The sequence below is a fragment of the Lepidochelys kempii genome, chromosome 7 (assembly GCF_965140285.1).
Source record: "Lepidochelys kempii isolate rLepKem1 chromosome 7, rLepKem1.hap1, whole genome shotgun sequence".
Lineage (NCBI taxonomy): Eukaryota > Metazoa > Chordata > Testudines > Cheloniidae > Lepidochelys > Lepidochelys kempii.
Window position 1 is genome coordinate 112,541,371 of NC_136386.1, and position 14,809 is coordinate 112,556,179.

Genomic DNA, 14,809 nt, shown 5'->3' on the forward strand with positions numbered 1-14,809 from the left:
CAGCACAAAAGTTTCTAAGCATGTGAAAACAGGAAAATTGAATGGAATCTTGTTGTATTATAGAGAGTGCACCTGCTGTAGTTCATTGTGTGGCTGTTTAGAGCTAGTTTATCGTAACTCATCGGCATTAAGAATATATTAAACTTTTCCTTTGTTTAACTCTAAATTGGCTAGTGGAGGACTGGAGGAAGCTGGCCCTAATCACAGGACAGGACTCAAGAAGGAAGGTTGTTAGTCTCCTGACCTAAGGGTAAACAAGGTTTGGAACTCAGAGGCCAAAGAATTTGTATTTTGAGAAGACATAATATATACGACCCCACATACTTGTACTTTAAGTATTCTGGTCTTTGAGCAAATTATTCCAAGAACCCTGATAGAACTGAGGGTGGGGTGCCCGCAGAACCAAACTGTGACATCACAGGGCAAGATCTAGGATCGTTTCCACCCCCACCTCCTCCCGCTTCACAGTGCGTAACATTCTTCCATAACAAAAATCCTGCAGAACACCTACCACTATAATATAACCAAAGAATACGTCTATGCCTGCAAACCAACAGAGTCACCAGTATAACTGAACACAGACCGAGTGATCAGTGTAATTCAGAAGGGTCCTCATCAGGGTTGGCACTAACAATATCATAAAATGTTGAAGGACTCTCAGGTGCCAAACAACATCTTATAGCCAAATTGTGTGCTGACAACAACTGCCATCTGCTATGTCTCCAGGAGAAATGCAGAGAGATTAACAAAGATACTCAAGATGAACTTGACCACTGAAAGATCACACAAGTAATATAGCAGCACCATTTTCATCAAACCTGATCTTGTCATCAACACAACATTTATGACTGATAAGAATTACATTGAAGTCTTGACGGTAGACACTGGTGACATTTATATCATATCTGGCTACAAACCACCATGCAAACAATTCAAGTTCACTCGCCCACATAACCTCGAACATGACAAAATGCAGGTGATGGTGTCAAATAGGGCTATAGTATAACTGATTAAAATGGTGAACTAGTTGAATTGTGGACAGATATGCACCACTTGAGCTTAATTCAAGACCACAAACTCACAAGTTCTTTCAACAGCAGCCGATGGAAATGGTGCTACAATCCTGATAAGGCATTTGGCAGCAACAACATAGTTGGTTCATATAACAAACTTAGTTTGAGTCTGATTCCACATTCACAACACTGGCCCATTGCCATACAGATCAGTGAAGCCATAATACCAAACTCAGTACCACTCTGGCTCCATTTTAATTTTAAGAAAGTGGAAAGGAAGAGCTTCACCAATGACCTTGATGCCATTGTAAGAAAGATCAAACCAACAGCACAAAATTATGACCAGTTTGTCATCGTGGTGCACACTGTCTCAAAGAAGCACTTTCCATGAGACTGCAGAACAAACTACATGCCAGGACTAACGTCTGAGTTATAAAATTGACACACAAAATACAAGTAAAAGTTTGAAGCAGACCCATTTGCTGAGGATACCATTGCAGCCAGTAAAGAACTGGTCTCTGCACTAACGGAGGAAAACAGAAGTCATAGCGGAATCTAATTGAAAGCAAGGACATGATCCACAGCAACAAGAAATCATGGATAACCATCTGGAAACTTAACAATTATCCAAGGAAGGCAGAGCAACACTATTACATTACTGCAAACCACTTTGCATACCACATCCCAGAAAATGGCAGGACACTGAACAAATAACCCAAGGCACTGTGTAAGTGGTAAGACTACCAACAGAATTATAATTTTGGGACATAGTACACAATGACCAAATTAACCTCCAGAATTAATGTCCTCAGAAATGGTAAACCCACCAATCTAGATGACATTTGTACTGAACAAATCCAACACTTTGGACAAGCAACAAAGAACTGGTTACTCAAGTTGTTTCACACATGCTTAACCACATACAAAGTGTCCAAGATGTTGCAACGAGCACATGTTGTGACAGTCCTGAAGTTGGTGAAGGATGCAGTGGAGCCAAAGAACTTCAGATGCATATCACTATTAGGTCACCTCTACATACTATACGGGCATCTCATCTTGAACCGCCTATTGCCATTTGTTGAAAGCACCTAATCCCACAGCAAACGGACTTCCATGAGGTAAAACATGCACTGGTGTCAGCAGTAAGACCCTGTATAAATGTTAATTATGTTATTTAAAATAATTTTTGGTATTGTTTGTGTACCTATATAAATAGAAAAGCAATCAAAACCTTACATGCTGTAGCTCTCATTTGACATTAAGAGCTCATACATACTATTCAAATAAAGAAAAAAAAGTCAAAATATAAAATAAATCAGAAATTCTTACGTGGACAGTGGATGAAAGACCATTCATAATTTTTCTCTTTTGGACAAAGATTAGTGTCAAGAACCATTTCATTGGAGTGCACCCCCACAAGCTTCATTGGCCCTCTTGAAGATCCTTCCACACAATGCCCTTTTCCTGTATTACTGGGATCATTGCACCATCCACATCCAGGCTGTTCCAAACATTGCCCACAGGTCCTCAATCCAGAGCAGTTTTGAGCTGTATTATACAAAACATAATATTAATGCAATTTTTAAAAGATGTGTACTATACAAGGTTACTAGTACATTTAAAAGGGTAAATAGATTCTATTATACTCTCTTCTCAGACTCATAACTTTCCAAAAATCTTTTGGAAAGAACATTTCCATGCTTGGTCAGTAACAATGCTTTTTAAAAATTGTATTTTGGGAGGCAGCAAAATGAAGGTGATCATCAAAACAGATAATTACAAAAAAGAAAAGAAAAGAAATGCTGTACAACACCACAGCAAACTGAATACAGAAATAATCTGCACAATAAAAAACCCGCTCAAATTCTAAGTAATGATCAAGGGGCAAAAAATGCGGTGGATTAAAGAAACTGGATTCAGCAAAAATAATAAAAAGGTGCCCTTGCAGCAAGAGAAGATTTTATTTTATTTTTTAGGGTGACAGCAAGAGGCTATCCCCTACTTCATTGAACCAGACGCTCATAGAAGCCACATGAGGATTATGTAACTATGCAGCAAAAGGAAGTCTTGCAGCTATCCAAAGACAGAGAGGCAGAGGATCAATTTTCAGCTCTCTCTACCAATACTCAATAGAGCTATACACACACTTTGCTCCAGATCATGCAACCATTTACATTGATACACATGTGCGTAGACTTAAGCACATGCATGTTTGTAGGATCAAGGTCTTGGCTGACTAGGAAAACTACAGAATCAAATTTGCAACAAATTCTGGTTATTGATCCAAATCACGAAGGGAAATGTTCAAATTGTGATCATTCAGACTCAAACCTATAAATTATTTTGAGCTTCAATTACCAAAGAACATTGAGTATTTTGGATTTTTTACTAAACACTCTGCCGACTCCTAATGATAATCTCTGAGACATACCATGAAATATTCATTTAAAAAAATATTCTCAAACTACAGATCAGAATTGCATTTCATTTTAATGAAGCTCCATCTTATTGTCTCTTTTCTGTAACAGTAAGTCAGCTTTCATTTACTTGGGTACTAAAAATCAAATCTCCCTTTCTCCCCCACATTGTCATCAACTGAGTTATTCAACTGTGCTGTTACCTATAAATCTTTACCTCTAAAAAAAATTTCTACACAGCATCCTTTCATTTAATTTAAAATGAGCATGTCTCCCACAAGCAGTCTTCCTCAAATGTGGAATACCCAGTTTAGAACAAACAGAAGTTCATGTTCTGAAGTTACTGGTTTTTTGTTTTTTGTTTTTTTAAGAAAACAATACCGCAGTAGGTACATCTACACAGTAAAAACAAACCAAAACAAAAAAAAACCTGCAGCAGAGACTCTCAGAGACCACATCAACTGATTCGGCTCATGCTGTGTGGATGTTTGGCTTGGACCGGAGCCCAGGCTCCGAGACCCTCCCCCCTTGCTGGGTTTCAGAGCCTGGGCTTCAGCCTGAGCCTGAATGTCTTCATTGTTATTTTAGCCCAGCAGTGCAAGCCTCATAAGCCTTAGTCAGTTGACCCAGGCTCTGAAAACTTGCTGCTGTTCAGTTTTGTTGGGGGGGGGGGTGCAGGCGCGTTGCTGTGTAGATTTCAGAGTAACAGCCGTGATAGTCTGTCTTTGCAAAAAGAAAAGGAGTACTTGTGGCACCTTAGAGACTAACAAATTTATTTGAGCATGAGCTTTTGTGAAGTGAGCTGAAGTGAGCTGTAGTGAAGTGAGCTTGAAGTGAGCTGTAGCTCACGAAAGCTCATGCTCAAATAAATTTGTTAGTCTCTAAGGTGCCACAAGTACTCCTTTTCTTTTTGCTGTGTAGATGTCATTAAAAATTGCTTGGAGACTTTTAGTTCACAGTCCCAGTTTGTGTTTCACCCCCGCTACAATTTATATCTTAAAAATATTAAAATGCGACAATTGCCCTCCTTCAAACCTTCTACAAATAGCTAATTGCCTTCTTTCAGGGTTACACTGAAGGATTTTAACAAAGATGTATTTATTTTTAAATTTATAAAGTGCAACTATCAAAACCTTTTAAGGGCATATACATATACAAAATAACAATTTAAAACTAAATTAACACAATGGCAAAAACTAAGAAAAGTTTCTCCAACCACAATAAACTCAACCTTTTCTTTCAAGGAAACCCTCTCAAAACTCTTCTTCAAGGAAATCAGGTGAAACCCTTTGTAAATAAATAGGCTTTACACTACACTCTGAATATGAACAAATTGGTTTTGATGAATGAACAGGGGAAAGCATAGCCCAGAGTCAAGGGCTTCCACCGCTATTTCCTTTAGTTCTCTAACTTACAAATAACCTCTTGGTTTCATTAGAAATTTTAATTCCTCCTTTTGGTCCCTTCCCTTCCCATCATGAATCTATCCTGATGGAAAAGTTACGAGGATCCTTCACAAACACATACCCATTCAACCATACATTAGGGTGTAGCAACATTATAGAATGTTCAAGTCTCATAGACTATCAGAGTTGGAAGGGACCTCAGGAGATCATCTAGTCCAACTCCCCCTTCAAAGATAGGAACCAGAATGCATACAGACAAGAACTGAGATGGGCTGTTAAAAAAAAAACAAAAAACTTAATTCCTAGGTTATTGAAAGGCAAAAAATGGAAGCTCAAATAATATATAGCATATTTCCTTGCATGCTGATTTTTAATTCTGGCCTTCAACTGAAGAGCCAGAGTAAAGAATGTATTGTTCTCTTATGGGTTAGTTTACTGATATATAAATTATGTAAGATAGTGCTCATCATTATAATCACTCTGCCATTTGTGCAAAGAGTACTTCGAAGATAAACGGATAGGTTTTGAGCATAATCTATCCTACAGAATGAAACATCTGTCCATCCATGTCTACTTATGGCTGATATAAAACTTTTGAAGAAGTGGATAAGTCTGCACCACTTATCTTAATACATGAGATGGGCCCCTGTGATGATTGTCACTTGTGGGGAGCATTGCCTAGTCGTCAGCGGATTAAGACCTTTGAAATGCAGGGTGCGAGTTGATAGGGCTGTTCCAATTCACTGGGCTCTGGCCCAGGCCCTGTCAGCGCTACCAAAGAGTCTGGCCCTCAGGAGTTCCAACCCACCACCTCATGACCTGCTAACAGTTACCAGAACTAGAAGTTCAACTCTGACAGGAGACTCCAGTCCTGGAATCTGACTGGTGGAACTTTGCGGTCCTGACTAGTTTCCTGCTTCTATTTAAACAGGAACAGTATCCATATACCAAGGAGGGTGGACTCCTCAGCCACCCCCCATCCCTCTGGGTCCCCTAACACTTCCTCCATTTCCTTTTTAATCTCATCCCAGGTTGACCCCTGCACCTGGTATGGGCCCTGGTTCTTCCTTATCCATTTATCCAAAAAATCCTTTACCCTGGCTTGCCAGAACCCGCAACTACCATCACAAGAGTTCGCGATATCCCCTCCAAGCAGCTGCGTGGACTGTTGGGGAGGGGGACTTACAGGCTGCCACTCACCTATCCAATGTGATGCATCCGAGTCAGTCACCGGCACCAAGATATTAGGGGACTTATTCCTTCACCCACTTACTTCACCGGTCCTTTTCGCATGAACAGAGAGCAACAATACCCGAAGTCCAAATGTGCAAACAATTCAATGTTTATTGGGGTGAACTTCCAGCAAGCATGATTCCAGTTTCCTTCCTTAGTGTCCTCCTTCCCAGCTCTGACACCACAGAGCCTTACACCTGTGTCCTTGTTCCCATTCCTGCCCTTAGCCAAACATGATTCCAATTTCCTTACCCCCATTCCCTGTTCCCATTTCCCCTCCCCACACCCACTCACTTCCTGATTGACTACAGACAATATAGTAAAACTTGAGTTCTGCTTAGCTATACCTTAACCAATCATTTTCCTGAAATTTAACTAACCAATCCTAACATATTGTAACATGATTATGTAACCAATTATATCCCACCACCTTAATTAGTTTACACCCAGCAAAATTAATTATACAGCAGACAGGAACAATCACAGAACCAGACAGAGATTACACAGACAAACAATAGCAAAGTGGGAACTATAATGACAAAACAATACAGAAGTGAGGATTTCACATCCCAGCTATTGATAAGTGAGTTCTTGCCAGACAGGATGCTATCAAACTAAGTTTCCTTTTACATTTTCCAGGCACTTCCCTTTCTCTGGAGGTGACAGGCACTATCAGGACAGGATTGTATTCCTAACGGCCCAATAGCACCTTATTTCAATGTGACTAGTTTGGAATGCGAGGATGTGACCGGTCGCTTCCCAGCTTATGGCTGCCTCTGCTGTTTAGCCAAAGGCCTTAGCCTAAGAACAGGGCCTCAGACTGTCACAGTAAGAGAAGGACCTTACACTGGCAGACAGTGATTTTGATTCTTTCTTTTATACCTCTAACTAGCCAAGTGATAAGAAAACACCTAAATTCTTGGAGTACATGCCTTTACAGACAGGCCTGAATATCTATATCCTAACGAGTCTCTGGATTAAGTTTAGAAGTGTGAGCAACAAGGGTGATGTTGTGGTGGGAGTCTGCTATAGACCACCGGACCAGGGGGATGAGGTGGAGAAGGCTTTCTTCCGGCAACTCACGGAAGTTACTAGATCGCAGGCCCTGGTTCTCATGGGAGACTTCAATCACCCTGATATCTGCTGGGAGAGCAATACGGCGGTGCACAGACAATCCAGGAAGTTTTTGGAAAGTGTAGGGGACAATTTCCTGGTGCAAGTGCTGGAGGAACCAACTAGAGGCAGAGCTCTTCCTGACCTGCTGCTCAGAAACCAGGAAGAATTAGTAGGGGAAGCTAAAGTGGATGGGAACCTGGGAGGCAGTGACCATGAGATGGTTGAGTTCAGGATCCTGACACAAGGAAGAAAAGAGAGCAGCAGAATACGGACCCTGGACTTCAGAAAAGCAGACTTTGACTCCCTCAGGGAACTGATGGGCAGGATCCCCTGGGAGAATAACATGAGGGGGAAAGGAGTCCAGGAGAGCTGGCTGTATTTTAAAGAATCCTTATTGAGGTTACAGGGACAAACCATCCTGATGTGTAGAAAGAAGAGTAAATATGGCAGGCGACCAGCTTGGCTTAACAGTGAAATCCTTGCTGATCTTAAACACAAAAAAGAAGCTTACAAGAAGTGTAAGACTGGACAAATGACCAGGGAAGAGTATAAAAATATTGCTTGGGCATGCAGCAGTGAAATCAGGAAGGCCAAATCACACCTGGAGTTGCAGCTAGCAAGAGATGTTAAGAGTAACAAGAAGGGTTTCTTCAGGTATGTTAGCAACAAGAAGAAAGTCAAGGAATGTGTGGGCCCCTTACTGAATGAGGGAGGCAACCTAGTGACGGAGAATGTGGAAAAAGCTAATGTACTCAATGCTTCTTTTGCCTCTGTCTTCACGAACAAAGTCAGCTCCCAGACTACTGCACTGGGCAGCACAGCATGGGAAGGAGGTGACCAGCCCTCTGTGGAGAAAGAAGTGGTTGAGGACTATTTAGAAAAGCTGGACAAGCACAAGTCCATGGGGCTGGATGCGCTGCATCCGAGAGTGCTAAAGGAGTTGGCGGATGTGATTGCAGAGCCATTGGCCATTATCTTTGAAAACTCATGGCGATCGGGGGAAGTCCCGGACGACTGGAAAAAGGCTAATGTAGTGCCCATCTTTAAAAAGGGAAGAAGGAGGATCTGGGGAACTACAGGCCAGTCAGCCTCACCTCAGTCCCTGGAAAAATCATGGAGTAGGTCCACAAGTAATCAATTCTGAAGCACTTAGAGGAGAGGAAAGTGATCAGAAACAGTCAGCATGGATTCACCAAGGGCAAGTCATGCCTGACTAATCTAATTGCCTTCTATGATGAGATAACTGGCTCTGTGGATGAGGGGGAAAGCAGTGGACCTGTTGTTCCTTGACTTTAGCAAAGCTTTTGACATGGTCTCCCACAGTATTCTTTCCAGCAAGTTAAAGAAGTATGGGCTGGATGAATGGACTATAAAGTGGACAGAAAGTTGGCTAGATTGTCGGGCTCAACGGGTAGTGATCAATGGCTCCATGTCTAGCTGGCAGCCGGTATCAAGTGGAGTGCCCCACGGGTCAGTCCTGGGGCCGGTTTTGTTCAATATCTTCATTAATGATCTGGAGGATGGTGTGGATTGCACCCTCAGCAAGTTTGCAGATGACACTAAACTGGGAGGAGAGGTAGATACACTAGAGGGTAGGGATAAGATACAGAGGACCCTAGACAAATTAGAGGATTGGGCCAAAAGAAATCTGATGAGGTTCAACAAGGACAAGTGCAGAGTCCTGCACTTAGGACGGAAGAATCCCATGCACCACTACAGACTAGGGACCGAATGGCTCGGCAGCAGTTCTGCAGAAAAGGACCTAGAGGTTTGTTAGCCGACGGCCAAGGATGTTTGGTGAGGTGCCAGCTATGCCCGTTTATACCATCCGTGACTTTAACCGCTAGGACGCACTGTCCCTTCGCGGCGGGCAGCCCGGGCTAGGCTGACGGATGCCCCAAGGTCCTAACCACCCGTGACTTTAACTGCTAGAGCTCAGAGCTCCTTCGCAGCGGGCAGTCAATACTGACTGACAGGTGCCCCAATGGCAGCACTAAGAGCCTCTCCACACCCGTGACTTTAACTGCTAGAGCTCAGAGCTCCTTCCCAGCGGGCAGCCAGGATTGACTGACAGGTGCGAAGGAGCTCTGAGCTCTAGCAGTTAAAGTCACGGGTGGTTAGGACCTTGGGGCATCTGTCAGCCTAGCCCGGGCTGCCCGCCGCGAAGGGACAGTGCGTCCTAGCGGTTAAAGTCACGGATGGTATAAACGGGCATAGCTGGCACCTCACCAAACATCCTTGGCCGTCGGCTAACAGAAATTGGCGTCACAAACAGGATTGTGATATAGGCTGCACTACAGTAACACAATGAAACCAGTCATGATAAACACCACAGAATTCCCTGAGCTAGAGAAAAGTTTGACCCAAGAGGGATGGGGAAATCCTCTGTGGAGCAAAGAACTGCTGGAGAAATATTGGGGAAAACCAGCAGAGATCTGGCAGCATTTCTGTAACTGGAGAACTGCCTGCAAGATGAAGAAAGGGAAAGGAAAAGGTGCTTGTATATGGCTGCTTACTAATATTTGGCAAGCTGCCTGTAAGGAGTATCATAGTCTGGCAATAGAATTTAATAGGCTACAACAGGAAGGGGACACACTGCGCAAGGAATGCCAGAATTTAGATACCAGAGTAAGAACACTGAATAGGGATATGGTACATCTTCAGAAAAGATTACTTCCCTTAATTGAGAAAGAAGGGATAGAACGAAGGGAAAAGCTGGAGACTAAAACACGCAGTATCAACCGGGCTAAAGTTGAGACTGCTCTCTGGCTAGACCCTGAGGAATGGGATGGAGACATTTGGGATTCAGCAGATGAGTCCCCCTCCTCTGAGGAGGAAGGTCCCTCTGTAAAATTAAGACCAGCTATCACACATCACAAATCAGAAGAACATGAGGAAAATTTGAGTGGGGCAGAGCTGGATGAAGAAGGGGATGACAATTATCCATCCACCTCTTCAAAAACAAAGAAGGGAGGTAAAAAGGGAAAAGGGAGTAAAGCTCCAACACACTTTACCAAAATTACCACCCGCCAATATACTCCCATGGAGTTAAAAACAATCCAGGGAGATTTTGCTAAAAAGCCTGAGGAAGGTATAATAGAGTGGCTGGTCCGCCTCTGGGACACTGGGGGTGGATATATACGCCTGACAGCCCAAGAAACTGAGCGCCTTAACTTAGGTGCAGGAATATTCCTGGAACATTCAGAGGGGAACACCCCTAAAACACTTTGGTCTCTGGCTTGTCAATGGGCAAGAGGAATTTACCCAGCAGACCGAGATGAACCCCCAGTAATGCACTGGACCAACATAGATGAGGTAAAAACAGCTCTATTAACTGTGACTGTTATTAGCGTGCTTGGCCAAAACCCTCAAGAGTTAGCCTATGAAAGCCCATGGGAGGGTCAGGTAGATGTAGATGATCTCAGACCCCTGCTTAAGGGAGTTCCGAGTAACCACAGGGCTATGGCACTGTCCCTTAGATCAGAAGCTGCAGCACATAACAGTACCTTTCGGGTACTGCTAAACCTTCTGGTGTCATACTTTAGAGAATTCGGAGACATCAGAGCACTGACAGGCAAAGCTAAGATGCGTTCCCTTCAGGGAAACAAGGGGGCACCATCTAAAGGACATAAAAACAAGCGAGAGCCAACCCAGGAGGAAAAGGAGCTTAGAGCCAAGTTGTGGAGACAATGTCTGGCTTTAGGTTATCCCAGAGATGTGATAAATGGACTGCCCACAGAGCGGCTAAAATTATTCACCACCTTTAAAAGAGCTCACTGGGAGACAACTAATGCTACTCCCAGTGCACCTCTGCAGCTCTCTCCTCTTTCCCCACCTGCAGACACCCGGTATACTCCATTGCTGCGGCAACTGCAAGAGTTACCAGAGCAGGGAAACTAGCTTGCGGGGGTCAATCTCCTCTCCTAATAAACCAGCTTAAATCCAAAGAGGAGAAAACAACAGCAAAAGACCCCCGGATACATGTTACTGTAAATGACAAACACATTATTCCTTTCTTAATGGACACAGGGGCTCAAAGGTCCATGATTAAGCGAGAAAGTTTTCAGGGCTCGCCACCTACTGGCAGAAAGCAGGTACTTGTTACAGGGGTAAATGGCAGTACCATAACTTACCCATTAGTTAAGATAAAACTGGATATCCCCTTGCAATCCCACCATCAGCCCCGAAAATATGAGGTGATTTTGGGCAATGCCAACATACTGGGCATGGACATTTTAAGAGGAAAGAAGGGAAGGATTAATGGGGAAAGATGGACTTTTGGAGTCAGTTCTGTTCCTCATGCCACCCACCTGGAAGAGGAAAGCCCTCCCCACTATTCTGTAAACTTACTTAGCAGCGCACCTGCTCTCCCGCCCTCAACAGTAACAAACATAAAGCAGTATAATGTCCCAGCTGAGGCCATAAGCCCTGTTACTGACCTGATCAAAGATTTGGAACAGCGAGGAATTTTAATTCGTACCCACTCTCGCTTTAATTCTCCTGTGTGGCCCATCAAGAAACCAAATGGCAAATGGAGACTCACTATAGACTATAGGAAGCTAAACAGTAACACTGGACCATTAACTGCAGCAGTCCCTAGCATAACAGATATTGTAAACACCATACAAACCTGGGATAAACCCTGGCTAGCAGTATTAGATGTAAAGGACATGTTCTTCATGGTCCCTTTGCAACCAGCTGACCAGGAAAGATTTGCTTTTACTTGGAAAGGTGTACAATACACTTTTACCCGAATGCCACAAGGGTTTAAACACTCACCCACTATTTGCCATGGGGCACTGGCAAAGGTCCTAGATGACCTTATACTGCCACACAATGTACAAACTGTGCAATACATTGATGACATCTTAATAGGTGGGAAAACCTCAGAAGAGGTACAGGAGGCTATGAATCAAATCAAAGGAGCACTAGAAGCCCTTAATGTAGAGTTACCAGCTGAGAAATGCCAAGGTCCCTCCCAAGAGATAAAATTCTTAGGTACTGTATGGATGGGAGGTAGGAGGTCTGTGCCTAATGACACTGTGCAAGAGCTAAATTGGGCACCCTCCCCTGAAAGTAAAGATCAATTGAGACAGATTTTGGGAACCCTGGGGTTTTGGAGAAAACATGTACCTGGCTTTGCCATTATAGCCAGACCATTGTACAATTTGTTAAAGAAAAGTGCTGCCTGGGAATGGGCTCCTGCCCATGAGGAAGCCCTCAGGCAACTGATAGGGGAGATACACACCTATCAGGCTCTGGGTCCCATACATCCTGAAGCCCCATTCCATTTGTACCTAACTGTGGGAGCCACTGGAATGTCTTATGCTCTCTGGCAAGACAGTGACACTGCTCCCAGACGACCAATTCAGTTTGGTTCCAAGTCATGGCAAGGGTCACAGGCTAACTACACACCTTATGAGAAGGTGCTTTTGGCAGCTTACACAGCCTTGAGAGAAACTGAGGAATTAACTCAGGATAAGGACATCACAATTCACACTCCTCTTCCAATCATTAAACCTATATTGGAAGGGAAAGAGTTACCACCTGGTGTAGCACAAAAGATGACTATCCAAAGATGGGCACTTTACATACACCACAGGGTAGGTAGTGCAGACACTGCACAAAACCCCACTATGATTCAGGAATCCCTATGGAAAGTAGGAATGCCTGATGAATACCGCCTACCTCCACAGCAGTCTCCCATTAAGGATGCTGCCCCATTTGATCCTTCTAAGCCTGAGGGAGTATGGTTCACTGATGGCAGTGCCAGGCTGGTAAAAGGAAAATGGAAGGGAAAAGCTACAGCAGTGCCTGCAGACACCTCTGCAGCACCCCTAACTGCTGAAATTGATGGGTCAGCACAACGTGCAGAATTGGCTGCAATTAAACTGGCCTGTGAAGCAGGAGCCACCGCAGTATATACGGACTCCTATGCGGTATGGGCAGGTGCCACTCAGTGGATCACTAACTGGAAAAATAACCACTGGGAAATAGGAGGTAAACCAGTCTGGGGACTGGAATACTGGAAGTGGTTATATCAGCATGCCCTGCAACAACCCCTGTCTATAGGACATGTCTCAGCTCATCAGAGGAATAATACCCCAGCTGCACAGTTAAACAATTTAGCTGATGCAGCTGCCCAGCTCTTTACCACACAAGTAGAATCGGAACGCTTATATTCATGGTTACATGATAATTTAGGACACACAGGAAGTGATGAGTTAGTGCGGCAAGCACATATCAGGGGGTGGCCTATCACCCACAGACAGGCTAGAGACCTGGTACAAGCCTGCACTATTTGTGCTGAGACTAGAAAACATATAGCAGAAGGACAAAGGTTTGCCAGGCTAAGAGATGGAAAAACACTATGGGCAACCTGGCAGGTCGACTATGTCGGACCACTGCCCACTACAAGGCAGAGGTGGAAATACATCTTGACTGGAGTAGAAATTGTTTCAGGGATTGGTTTTGCATATCCAACCCGATTGGCAACAGGGTTGTCCACAGTTATGGGACTAAACCGCTTAACAGCAATTGTCCCAATGCCTCAAGAAATCCAATCAGATAATGGTTCGCATTTTAAGAATAAACTTGTAAGGGAATGGACCCTTAACCATGGAGTCCAATGGACCTTCCACCTTCCATATCGACCTCAATCTAATGGCATGGTCGAGCGCTGGAATGGGTTGCTAAAGAATCACTTGAAGCCTACTGATGGCACATGGGGAGACAGACTGGACGAAGTGGTGCAGAGATTAAACAACAGACAGACTCCTACAGGAAGTCCAATCAGCAGGGGATTCTTCCCTACAGGGAAAGCTATCTCCCCTGCCAGAACACCACTGCACAGTTCCAAGTATGCTCCCGGAGATACTGTTGTGATTAAACACCCAGCCCTGGGAACCTTTACCTGCGTTTTGCATGCCTATAAAGAGAAAGGTGTATGGAGTGCCTTAAATGCTGATAAAAGGCTAATAACCATTACAGAGGCTTGGATCGCATCCAAGACCGGCTGACCATGTGATTTATTGCAGGAATGGTCCCATGGTTCCGAGCAACCTGCCAGCTAACCTGTCAGCAAAATGGATCATGCAGCAGACCTGTTTGATCACTAGAGACTACTATGGACTGTTGATATATTTGCCATTACTTATAATAGCAGGTGTAATTTTTGCTTTTGGTTTTAAAATAAGTTTTTTTGCTAGAACACGACCCACCAGAGATATGTTCCTGCAAGCCCTCATGATCCTTCTGTTGGCTCCAGTCACCTTGGCAATACCAGAACATCCTCTTCGGGGAGCAATCCAAACCATCGCCTCAGCTGCTGGTGCTACAAATTGCTGGATGTGCACCTTGCTAGATTCAACCAATGGACTGGGACTTGAATTTGTACCACTCAGCCTAAATGATTGGTGGAACAAAAGCGACATCTTTCAGTGGGGACCAGCATGGTACACCAACAACCCTCGCAATGACTCGGGGGAGGTGAGACAATGGTATCGCACTGTTTGGGGACAGCCTGTGGAATATGTAACGGGATCATCTAAAGAAGTATACCCTATTTGTTTTGAAACTCAGGGTGACATACAAATGGGTAGTCTAGATAAGCAGCAATGTGCCC

General features: G+C 43.9%; 1 protein-coding gene across 8 annotated transcripts in view; it reads right to left on the bottom strand.

Annotated features, from left to right (window-relative positions):
- The window catches only part of ATRNL1 (attractin like 1), a 1,086,620-nt gene that overhangs the window by 715,202 nt on the left and 356,609 nt on the right, over window positions 1-14,809 (bottom strand). For all 8 annotated transcript variants that reach the window (XM_073354269.2, XM_073354267.2, XM_073354264.2 and 5 more), the window contains one exon: window positions 2,343-2,561. In XM_073354269.2, the coding sequence (XP_073210370.2) occupies window positions 2,343-2,561 (219 nt within the window). The remainder of the gene's footprint in view (window positions 1-2,342; window positions 2,562-14,809) is intronic.